The following is a 12,874-nucleotide window of genomic DNA, read 5'->3' as shown; positions in this document are numbered from 1 at the left end:
AATTTCACGTAAAATAGTTATAAGTAATTATGATTTTTTTGTATCAAAGATAAATAATCTCATTATATACTAGCCCAATCCAACACCACCATTTTGCCCTCCCAAAATGATTGCCGCATCGTGGCTTTTCTCTCGTGGACTCATTGAGATCTATTATTTTTCTTTTGTTATAGTGATGTTGTGAGGACCCGAAAGAATAACGAATTTTACATTTCATGCCACTAAATTCCTATTTGAATGATGCTGAAAACTCCATGGGGGAATTATTAATGCATTAGTGGATTTCTTACGTATCTTTTGGAAACGTTAGTGGACGCTTTTTCTGTGTCAAACAAAGTGGGTAAAGAAAATGTGTCAAGTAATCATTAACAAAAGGGTGGAGTTTGTATAGAGGCGAGGCTCTAAACAATCAAAGTAAAGCACACCTTCAAATAGTATTGATAAATATGGTTTCAATATTGGAAATTTTTGTGATAGCCTTAAAATATATTTTTATATTTGATTATAATATTTAAAACGTAAAAAATAGTGTAAATCAGGCACATTTATAAAAATCTTGAAAATTAACGGTCCAAAAATCGGTTATAAAATGCACTATTTCAAAAAATACGTTACAAGATCCAAACGGTCCCTAACCAAAGAGAAAGCGGTCAATGAAAATTTGGAAACATTTGCCCCGTCCTATGACATTTACTAAAAATTTCCTTACCCTTGTGACTCACATGTAATATAAATTAAAATTTTCCTGACCCTTGTGACTCATATGTAATATAAATAATGATCAATACATGTGGTTCGAAGTTTGAGCCTAGGTCCACCTAACTTATAATAATGACATCGCATTTTTCATAAAGTAATTAAGAAGCTCTGTGGCCTTGCTCAACTAACCATTTTCACTATCGAATCGTTGACCCACATCTCTTCTCAAAATGGGAGCAAGGCAACATTTGAATTAGGCTAGGGGGCAGTTTTTTGTCGTACTTTAAAGAAAGACCATTCAAACATTACAAAAAAACGGGTTTAATATAAAACGTATGCAATTATATGGAAGACCCTGCTGCACACATCGTGGTAGCCTTCGGGTTGTCTTCTCGGACCAGCTAAGCCTGAATATTGCCACTCAAATGCTGGACATTCAAAGCAAATGAACCATGCATTAGCTTGACTAGGCAAGTCTTTTCAATGGGTTATTTTAGTTAGGACACCTGGTTTCTATGCTTCCAAGCCCGCATACGTCCAAATGTGGGTCTCTTAATAAATCTATTTTTGAGATGGATTTTAAGACTTAATTTTTAAAGACATGTAATCTCTAACTTGGAGATCATGAATAAGAAAAAATAAATAAATTTTAAAAATAAAAATAAAAATTCTAGTAAGAAAACATTTGAACGGCTGGTTTCCATTGTTTTTTAGATGGAACACCTACTTGCATCCATCTTTAAGGTGGATGCTTTACACTTTCTGGACCGCAAATGTAGAAATGCGGTCCAGCCCGCATGAAACAATTTTCCTATTAGTTAAGGGTGTGGTTTGTATAGAACCGAGGCGGTAAACAATAAAAGTAAAGTGTACCTTCAAATAGTGTCGAGAAATGTAGTTTCAATATTGGAAATCTTTGTGAAAGTCTTAAAATATATTTTCATCTTTAATTATAAAATTTAAAGCTTAAAAAATATAGTGTAGATCGAGTAGATCTATGAAAACTTGAAAATCTTGAAAATTGATGGTCCAAAAATGCATTACAAGGTACTCTATTTTCAAAACTTGAAATCGATTTTTTTCTCATATCCATGCATCTTGAGGTCGAGATGATCAATTTGATGATAATTGGCCATCAAAACAACTTCGTTTAGTGAAATTTTTGAGGTGTGCTCTAATTTGGTTGTTTAAAGTAGTTAAAGGCATTTCTTTTGGCAGTACAAGGGATTTCATGGGATGAGAGGGGGACATGGTAATTATGCATTCACATATTGGTTTTCGGAAGATTTATCAAAGGGAAAAGTTTATATAGAGCCGAGTCTCTAAACAATCAAATTAGAGCTTGCCTCAAAAATTTCACTAGAAGAGTTGTTTTAATACCCAAATATCCTCAAATTGATCATCTCAACATCAAAATGTATGGACTTGAGAAAAAAATGGATTTCAAGTTTTGGAAATAGGGTATTTTGTAACGTATTTTTGGACTGTCAATTTTCAATTTTTCATAGGTCTGTCGATCTACATTATTTTTGAAGCTTTAAACTTTATAAATAAAAATGATAATATATTTATGGCTATCATAAAGATTTCCAGTATTGAAACCACATTTCTCGACAGTATTTGAAAGTAAGCTCTAATTTGATTGTTTAGAGCCTAGGCTATATACAAACCACACCCTTTATCAAAATATGAGTAACGGATCAACTATTTAATATTTTATCCATATCTTTTTATTTAATTTTAGAATACCCATCTAATTTCGTATGGCATAAGTTGGAATAGTTAACAAAGGATAAATTATTAGAAGAAAAAAATATATAAATATATTTTGACAAAGTTTTATCGATTTTTCTTTTAAAATGTTTATCCTCTCCTCAAAAAGGCCCATGTAACGTGGACCATTCATGTTTTTCTTCCTTAATCTCCACCGTCTAGAGTATTGTATTCAAATCGCAGAGGTCGATGTAGTATCTCCACTGTCTGGCATATTGTATTCGAATCGCTTAAAATAGCGCACATAGCGTGGAATTTATTGGTCAGTTTACATTTTCATGCCAAATTTTATTTTTTTGAAAATATTCCTAACTTTTATTAGTCAACCAGAGCATTATAAAATTCAGGGGATAGCAAAAAATTACATTCCCATTCCAATCTCTCACTATCCCTCTACGTCAGCCATCTGGATAACCATAAGAACTCCTATCACAATTCAACTTATAACAACTTTGCAATGGAAGAGCCCACTACTTTTGGCTTAAAGTTCACCATACCCGTCCTAAACAAATTTGGGAGGTTTGTCAACACATCAACCTCCGTGACCCCCATTCTTCTTTTAAAATAGATAACGAACTCCACAAGGTATGTTTTATATTGAATAACACCCACCGAGATTCAGACTTTTTGAAGGACGAGCGGCGGGTGTTATAGATCTGCTCAATCTATACCACTTTTAGAATTTCCAATTTTATAGCTAATACAAATTTTCAAGCCATCCTAAGGTTTCTAACACCAAAAATACATCTCCAGACAAAATTTAGAAGCACACGTTACTTTTACAGTATAAAGAAGCAATCTTATGTAAACCTAGATTTAGATATTCACTGACCTGAAATGAACATCACGTCAAAACAAGGTCCGACCGATCAACCTGGCCCATTGCCAACCTAGCGTTTCTAGGGCTGGCCAATCGGGCTGGGCCGGTCCGAGTTCACATCCATTCTGTCCCAAATTCTAAGTTGGGATCTAATGTAAATTCTAAGTTGGGAGAAAATCCTAAACTTCAAAATATTGTTTTTTTTTCGAAAATCGAATTTCAAGATGAGGAAGAAATAATCTTTTCCCATAACGAAAACAAAAAAAAAAAAATGTTTGTTTTGGGTGAATTTAATTTTCAAGGATATAAACCATATCACTTTGATATTCTGGCTGAAACGGGAGCTACCACATGCGCCTGTTGCCCAACAACGTTGCCACTAGAAAAATGAGAACGTATGAAAAGCCCATTACATGCAACCGGCATCAATGGGAACAATACTCTCATAGAGTACAAAGCCAAAAACATTGCTATCTTGTTGGGAAATAAAATTTTTTCGATCCCTAAGATACTATGTTTTCCATTCATACATGGAGATTTTATTTTGGGAAACAACTTTTTGCAAAATCATTACCCAATTGAGATCCTCTCAAACAAAATAACTTTGAACCAAAAAGGAGAAAAAATTGATATACCTATACTTATAGAACATAAGTATAGATGTCAGTTTGAATTCTCACCTAAAAAACGGGGAGAAACCATTCAAAAATTCTAAAATTTCAAAAATAACTTTTTCAAAGAGTTAGATGCTACCTACTGAATTTACAAAATGCTTGAACCAAATTTCCTAGAAATCCCTTTGAAATTATGGTCCAAAAGTCCAAGATACTGTAGCCTGAAACTCTCCAATCCAAATAGGATCATAAGAGTAAAACTCATGGTCTATCTCAAAAAAGATATAGACGAGTTTGCTATTCAGTTGAAAGAACAACCAGAAAAAGACTTGATTGAACCAACAACAAGTCCCTATTCTAGCCCAACATTCATGGTAAGAAACCATAATGAAGAAAAGAGAGGTAAAGCCAGGAGGGTAATTAACTATCAGAAGCAATGGTTTAAAAAACAGATCGGTGACCCGGATCGGACTCCCAAAAAACCGATTCGGATCGGCGAATCGGCGATCCGGATCGGGAATCGGGTGAATCGGTCAGAATAAAGCTTAAAAAAAATCTGAAAAAATTATTAAAATTCATTATAAATATTATTTTTTAGGAATTCAATAAGAAATAAGGGTACTCCATTAAGAAATTTCATGTTTTTGAATGAATATGCGAATATTGATATGTTCTTTCCCTGCATGAACCGCCATTCAGCATTTAATTTACATCACACAAAAGGATAAACATAGAATTATCATGGAATAAGTATATCAACATACATGGACTACAATAAAGCATAAAATTAGTAACATATGATCTAAAAATAAAATGATAGACGACGTTATTGTTCTTCTTGGTCACTCTTGTGCCATTGATTGAATTCGTTTAACAATTCATTGATTCGATCTAAAAGCGAATCATCGATATTAGCAGGCGTCTGACTATTCCCAAATCCCTGAGTGTTAGTGTTTTGTTGTGTTCCCAATCTAAAATCTCCGAAGATTGTCCATCCTTCATGCTCACCTGCACTGTCGTGCTCATCCCTACACTGTTGCTGTTGGGACTCGATATGTGAATAACATGGCTGGGATAGGGTGGCCTCAGAATCATCATCTCTCTCATTTTCTCTTTGAATAATATGGATTAAAAAAAAAAAAAACAAATTTTCAAAAAAATCGATCATGGATTAAAAAAACAAAATCACAAATTTTCAAAAAATTCTATCATGGATTACAAAAAAAAATTCGATCATGGATTAAAAAAAAAAAATCACAAATTTTCAAAAAATTCTATCATGGATTACAAAAAAAAATTCGATCATGGATTAAAAAAAAAAATTACAAATTTTCAAAAAATTCAATCATGGATTACAAAAAATTCGATCATGGATTACATAAAATTCGATCATGGATTACAAAAAAAAACAAAAAATTCAATCGTGGATTACAAAAAAAGAAAAAAACAATTCGATCATTGATTACAAAAAATTCAATCATGGATTACAAAAAACTCTATCATGGGTTACAAAAAAAACAAAAAACAAAAAATTCGATCATGGATTACAAAAAATAAAACAAACATTTCGATCATGGATTACAAAAAAAAAACAAACATTTTGATCATGGATTACAAAACATTCGATCATGGATTACAAAAAATTCTATCATGGGTTACAAAAAAAAAAAAAAAAAACAAAAAATTCGATCATGGATTACAAAAAAAAATAACAAACATTTTGATCATGGATTACAAAAAATTCGATCATGGATTACAAAAAATTCTATCATGGGTTACAAAAAAAAAAAAAAACAAAAAATTCAATCATGGATTACAAAAAAAAAAAAAAACAATTCGATCATGGATTACAAAAAAATCGATCAAGTATTACAAAAAAATCTATCATGGATTACAAAAAAAAAAAAAAAAAAAAAATTCCGTAACGGACTCGCCGATTCACTATACGAACTCGCCGATTTCATACAGTGAATCGGTGAGTCACTGTGCAGAATCGTCCGGTTCTCTCTAGAACCGGACGATTCCTGTTTTTTTCGCCGATTCGATCCGTCCATGGTGATTCCTGAGTCGAACCGGGCGAGTCCGGTTTGACTCGGCGTTTTTTTAAACACTGATCAGAAGCTTAACCAAAACATTGAGTTTGATGGATATGTTATACCGAGAAAAGATGTTTTGATTCATCAAACCAAGGGAGAAAAATATTTCAGTAAATTTGATTGCAAGTCAGGATTCTTGCAAATCATGCTCACAGAAGAATCCAGACCCTTGACTGGTTTTAGTGCTCCATACAACCATTATCAATGGAAAGTAATACCATTCGGACTCTGCAATGCACCACAAATATTTCAGAGATGGATGGATGGTATTTTTTCTGATCTAAAATATTTTTTTGCCGTAAACAATGATGACATTTTAGCGTTTTGTAAAACCATAGAGGAACATCAAAATCATTTCCAAAAAACTCCTTGAGCCTGGAATTTGAATCCCAAGAACATAGAGATTGAGAAAACCTTAATCGAATTTTTAGGCATCGTCTTAGACCAAACGAGTATAAGACTTCAAGGGCATATCATTTCCAAAAGTAGGAATTTTCCAAATGAGCTTGTAGACAGAAAACATCTTCAAAGCTTTTGAGGAATTGTTAATTATGGTAGAAATTTTACTCCAAATCTCTCTAAAAAGGAGAGACCTCTTTTGGAAAAATTGAAAAAAGACAAATAATTCTCTTGAAATATTGATGACACAAACACTGTCAAACGTATTAAAGAAGAATTGAAAAACATTCATTCGGTTTATTTTCCTAAACAAGGAGATAAACTAATCCTTTAAACTGATGCCTTAGATGAAAATTGGGGAGCCGTCTTAAAGGTTAATATTGAAGGAAAAGAGTAGGTATGTGGATATAATTCTGGTAAGTTTAAACCAAACGAACGAAATTACATGATCGACGAAAAAGAATTACTGGCAGTTATACATGGAGCAAAAAGCTTTCACATATATCTTGCACCAAAAAACTTTGTTATCAAAACAAATAACAAAGTCGTTAAAGACTTGTTGTCCAATAAAAAGCGGGAGGAAAACCCTCGACGCATAAGATGATGAATCTTTTACAGATGTACTCATTCACTATTGAGTTCATCAAAGGCTCTAACAACGTATTAGCTGATGTTTTGAGCAAGGAGGATGGACAGACGAAATCCTAACCAAGGATCCGTCAATAGTCAAAGACGAAATCTTAACCAAGGATCCGTCAACAGTCAAAGACAAAATCCTAAACAAGGATCTGTCAACAAAGGAAAGTGGCCACTCATAAACAATGAGGGAAGCGAATGGTCTAGAGCGAATAACCAATTTGCTCAAACCTAGAGTTCGAAAGATATTTCCTACAAAAAAGCCCTAGAATTTGAAAAGAACCTTCATCAAAACTTCTTAGCAGAAACTAAATAAGTTTCTAGCTTTTTCAGATAACCTGATATTCCAAATAATATTTATGAAAACTAGACCAGGTATGGAAAAACCATATCTTGGGAAACAAATCCCAATTTCGAAAACACATGAGTTCACTCTCAGACCTGATAAACAATCAAAGTCGAAATTTTGAAAAAGTCAAAGAGGAAATATTTCTATCTATTAAACAAATAGACTGGAATGAAGACTTCTCTTTTGAAAAAATAAATTCATTTATTGAGATATCACAACTTCTCAATCATCAAACAGATGATCCAATTTTTTGAAAAATCAAGAGAATCTGACTCTATGAAATGGCTAAACAAGTCTTTAAAAATATCTCAGATGGTGGACAGATGTCATTTTTCGAAAATCTTAGAACTCTTGGAAAGTCAGTTTGGATACCTATATCTCGATCCACACTAGAGTATGAAAGCCGTTTTGTATCTCGACTATAATCAAAACTATGATTATGACGAGGCTGTTGAGTGAGGATTAGCTGAAAGAATTATATTTGAGCACCTTCAGTCACTATCCCTCAAATTCATTCCTAATTTTATCAAAAGCATGGTTTACAGAGTCTCCAAATCATGGACTCCTAATGACCACCTGACCGTTGATATTATCAGTACCACGAGATAGTATGCCAGAGAAAATTTCTACCAGCCGTACCAGATTTGGGAATTGAGAAAGATAGAGCAAATGGATTTTTACATCTTTGAAGAAAACCTTGTTACTATGGATGCGATTAAAAATCTAGATATTGCCGAACATGCCGTAAAGAGTATAATAACATTCACCAAAAAACTATATGCTATTAAAAATTCAAGAATGGCAAAATTTACAGATGGAAGAAGACTGTTCGTGGCAGACCTTTCGATAGCCTACACAGCTAAAGAATAGTTAGATATAGATTTAGAAAAATATCTAAAACTCTATATCACAACAGTAGTGATGGAGCTCCCGTCTGATTTAGCTAACCAAGTTGAAGAGAGGCTCTAGATTTTCAAATATACATTGCTGACTAATTGGGAAAGCCTGTCATTTGCCAACAGTGATAGTATGGACAGTCTTGGAAGACACAACGTTGCCAATATGATGGAAGATTAAAATAATATTTTATGGGACGGCCCGACTGCAAAATTATCCAGCACACATGTCCTGATGATGCAAGGATGACGTAAAAACATGACATCAGCAATGATGCAGGCTATGACGTAGACACTGATGTCATCAATGACACCTCACTGGTCACAATTATTACTGCCAGGATGACTCATCAGTCGCAACAATGAAGCTCTGGACACTTCATTGGTTGACTCATCAGTCACAATATTGAAGTCTTGACACCTCAACTACTGCAATTATTGCTACTTACATACGTCATCTACTTTTTCTGGACACCTCAGCTAGCTTTTACTGGTCACGTCAGTAGCTTTGTACTTTTCACAATAATGGTACAACCAACTCATTAGTTGTGGAATTCAAATATAGTTTGTAAAAATTTGGAGTCCACCTGCTATAAATAGGGGCTCAGTTGTTTGAGACATCGAAATTCAGAGCTTCACTCTGAATTCGTGCCTTAGGGTTTTAGTCTTAGTTTTTGCTTTCCCATATATGCCAATTGCTCAGTTCCTCTGCTTCTTTCCCTTATAGATACAATAAATTATCCTTCTTTTGCATCTTCATACTTCCTAGATACTGTAATCTGCTAGTTTTTTTCATCTGCTATTGCTGTTGTTTCGCTGTAACTGTAACTGGTATTAGAGCCCGACTCTTGAATTCTAAGTCGAAGTTCCACATGCAATTGACAGTTGCATGTTTTTACCCGTGGCTTGACTGTGAACGTGATGACTATTTGCAAGGTGTCGAACACCTTCCAAACCCAAAAAAAAAATAAGAAAAAAAAGTTACAAATAATCCCCGCGAATTGATTTCCTATGCAACTCACCCCAACCAAACTTTTTTTTTTCCACTTTTTACCCCAAATATACTTTCCTACCCCAAGTAAAAAAAAAACACATTTTTTGACAAAAATACCCTTTTCGTACATGAAAAATTAATTTTGGTTGAATATTCACTTGGGCTTACACACAGTACCAAAAGCTACATGGGCTATCAGATCTCCATGTACCAATTGCCGGACCCCGTTAACTAAAAAAAAGTGTCGGATAGCACTTTGGATCTGTTGCTGGACCGCATGGGCCTGTTGTCGGTCTTTGGCAGTGCTGGACTGTGTGGGCCTATTGCCAAACCGTTCTCTATCAGTGCCGGACCGCTTGTTTATATTGTCGGACTGCCTTTTTGTGTGTTATGAGAAAAGTTAAGTAGTCGGTGTTAGAAGAGAGAGAGGGGGTATTTTGGTCCTAAAAACTATAACTTTTCATTGGGGGTATTTGTTAGAAAAGTTTTTTTCGGGTTAAATGTTGTGATAAAAACATTAGTTGACGTAAGTTGTAAAGAAAGTTAGGTCAACAGAGCGTTTTTGTAATTTCAAAAAAAAAGAAAAAAAAAAAAGAAAAAGAAAGCAAAGTCATCAAAGACGATGTCAGACCCTGCTAACATGTCCAATTTTGCTATAAACCCTCCCCAAAAAGCACTTGGATTCCACTATACTTTTGCATCACAGATAGAGAGAAACCACGCCTACCTTGAAGATCATAACCAGACTTTAGAGAGAGAAGTGAAGCTTGTGAGTCTGAGAGAGAGAGAGAGAAATGAAACCACGCCTACCTTGAAGATCATAACCAGACTTTAGAGAGAGAAGTGAAACTTGTGAGTCTGAGAGAGAAAGAAAGATGAAGATTGAAAAGTTCAGCTCAAGGCTAGTAACCCCATCTCATTAAGCCAAACCGTTTGCACCTTTAATCTCCACCACAATCCCGCTAAGCCCATTTGATTGAGCAGCAGGCAACTTCCACATCTCATCAATCTATGCCTACAAAGCACCAACACCCACTAACTCCGCCATCGAGCATGGCCTTCACCTCGCTCTCGCTGAATACCACGAGTGGGATGCCTGACTCACCGACAATGCAAGAGCCATTGTCCTCGATGACAAAGGGGTGCGCGTAGTCGAGGCCATGGCCTCCTGCACATTAGATGAGGCCAGTCCCTTGAAATTAAACCCCCAACCATGTGATCTTCACCCAAGCGATGAAGAGCTAATGCAAGTCCAACTGACTCGCTTCATGTGTGGCTCCCTCATTGTTGGCTTCACATCCAATCACCTGATAGCCGATGGCCGGGCCACTGGTACGTTCCTTTTGGCCTAGGGGCAAGCCACGTGTGACCTAATGGGCTACCCGGTGCCGATACATGACCGAGCTGTGGTCAAGCCATGTGATCCACTCTCCATCGAGTTCGACCACTTGGGCTAGGAGTACATGGAGAAGAGGCTTGTAAAAGAGGTTCCATGGGAGGAAATGGCGAGCCAGGTTCGAGTAGAGAAGACCTGGTTTTCTCCTGACTTTTTAGCCAAGCTCAAGGTGAGCGCAACGGTGCGTTGTCCAAGCGGTCGCGGCTATAAAACGTTCGAGAGCCTGGTCTCGCACCTTTGGCAAAAGGTGACCCAAGCGTGTGGTGTGGGCGAGGAGGAGACGAGCCAGTTGCGCATCCCGATCAACGTGCACACCCACGTGGTGCCTCCAATTGCCCATGGCTACTTTGGCAACGTGGTTTTGTGGGCCTTCCCTCGAGCCACAGTGCGCGAGCTATTGAGCCAGCCACTCGACCGCGTGGCGGAGGTGGTGCACGTGGCCATTGCCCAAGTGAATGATTAGGTAAGCAAGGCCCTTTGTGGACTTTGTTGCTGGCGTAGAGAGAGAGGGGCGTCGGAGTGAGTTGGTTTCCACAGGGTATTTGGCTTTGACGGTGTGTTGCCCTAATTTGGAGGCGAACAGTTGCTTAGGATACCGTTTGGTGAAATGGATTTTGGGAGTGGGGCACCTGATGCGTTTATGCCCTGTTTCATTCCTTTGGAGGAGATCATGGTCATTGACAAGGGGAATATATATATATTTATATATATATATATATATATAGTCAGATAAGAACTTTTTTAAGAAATATTATTATGCGATATCCTTCACGTACTAATGAACACATAAATAATTAATTTAGTTGTTTATTATGTAATATTTGAATGTGATGGACTACAAATACAATACATGTCTCAAGGATCATCCTACGCATTTCATTCAAATCTAGCCAAGATTACCAAACTTTTGGCAAAATTTCAACGAAAATAGGCGAGGGAATTGAGGCGGCTTTTAATGAGACCATTTCTCTTTGGAAAAGTATATAATGAGACCATTTATCTTTGGTACAAGGCGGTCATAATTAATCTTGACCATTGAATGTGAAATTAGATGGCTGCATTTATTCCATTGACCAAGCTCAAACTTCAAAATTTTGTGACACACCCAAGTTATCAGATTTCAGATTGGATGATTGTAATAATTGTGACCACTTTATACAAAAGATAAATAGTCTCATTGTATACAATCCCTTATTGTATTTTGTATAAACTCCGTTGTCTTCTTCTTCCATATAATAATTTAACATAATATATAATACACTATATTATATTGCAATGTATTAGATTAGGAAACTTTTTATATAAGGTTGTACGCTTATACTACAGATATAAGGTGCACTTCAAACATCAAGTAGAAAGAGTGTTGCAAAGTTGGATAGGTTACCTTCAGATCATCTCGACTTCGAGATCTATGATATAAAGTGACAAGAAAAAAGAATTTCAAGTCCTAAAATAATCCATCTTGTTACTAATTATCTTGACAATCTATTTTTTTAAAATTTTGAGGTGTTTATAGATTTGCTCAATTTTTACCACTTTTACACTAGAGTTGCACATGAAATTTAAGGTCATCTTAAGGTTTTCGACACCGTAACTACATCTTCCCACAAAATTTATAAATGTACCTTACTTCTCTAGTAGAAGTTGGTGTAGACACCTCATTTTGAAGTTGGCTATTTTTTCTCATTTTTTTTAAATTTTTTCTAATTTTTAATTCTCCAAAATTACCTTAGAAATTCCTATTAAACCCCTAGGGACCATGTTATCCTAGTACACTATAGATCACTCCTCATATAGTCCATAGTCCCTTGAACATGGTCTAACCTTCAAGAACACCCTAGAGAATCCACTAGGTAACCTCAAAAAATCTAGGAAAACAACTTAAAAATTTAGGAAGCTGTCCTACAATTTTAGGAAATAGAAAACTCACTTATGATAGGGATTTTGGGATGAGATCTGATGAAGAATTGATAATATTTGAATTCGAAATAAGAAGGGAATCAACATTCCCAAAAGTCAGTTGCATGGGTCCCAGACGCCGTGATGCGCTTCATTTGGCCAAGAAACACTAAAGCACCGCGTTTTGTGGTGTCTAGACCTAAAACCCCGAGAACTTGCTGACCCAAAGTCGAAATCCTTTAGACTCCGCGGTGTGCGGCGTATGATGCAAACTACCCAACACAACACTCGTCCACCACCTTT

General features: G+C 35.8%; 1 protein-coding gene across 1 annotated transcript; it reads left to right on the top strand.

The window, feature by feature from the left end:
• The first annotated feature begins 10,739 nt into the window (after positions 1-10,739).
• On the top strand, positions 10,740-11,135 carry LOC148783545 (putrescine hydroxycinnamoyltransferase-like). Its single transcript, XM_088849540.1, has one exon. The coding sequence runs from the start codon at positions 10,740-10,742 to the stop codon at positions 11,133-11,135; it is 396 nt and encodes a 131-aa protein (XP_088705666.1).
• The last annotated feature ends 1,739 nt before the right edge of the window (positions 11,136-12,874 follow it).

Source organism: Amborella trichopoda, chromosome 1 (assembly GCF_054954075.1).
Source record: "Amborella trichopoda isolate Santa Cruz 75 chromosome 1, AtrichopodaSantaCruz75HAP2 v2.0, whole genome shotgun sequence".
In the NCBI taxonomy this organism is placed as follows: domain Eukaryota; kingdom Viridiplantae; phylum Streptophyta; class Magnoliopsida; order Amborellales; family Amborellaceae; genus Amborella; species Amborella trichopoda.
The sequence above is the reverse complement of the archived record's forward strand: the minus strand, read 5'-3'. Positions and strand labels throughout refer to the sequence as shown.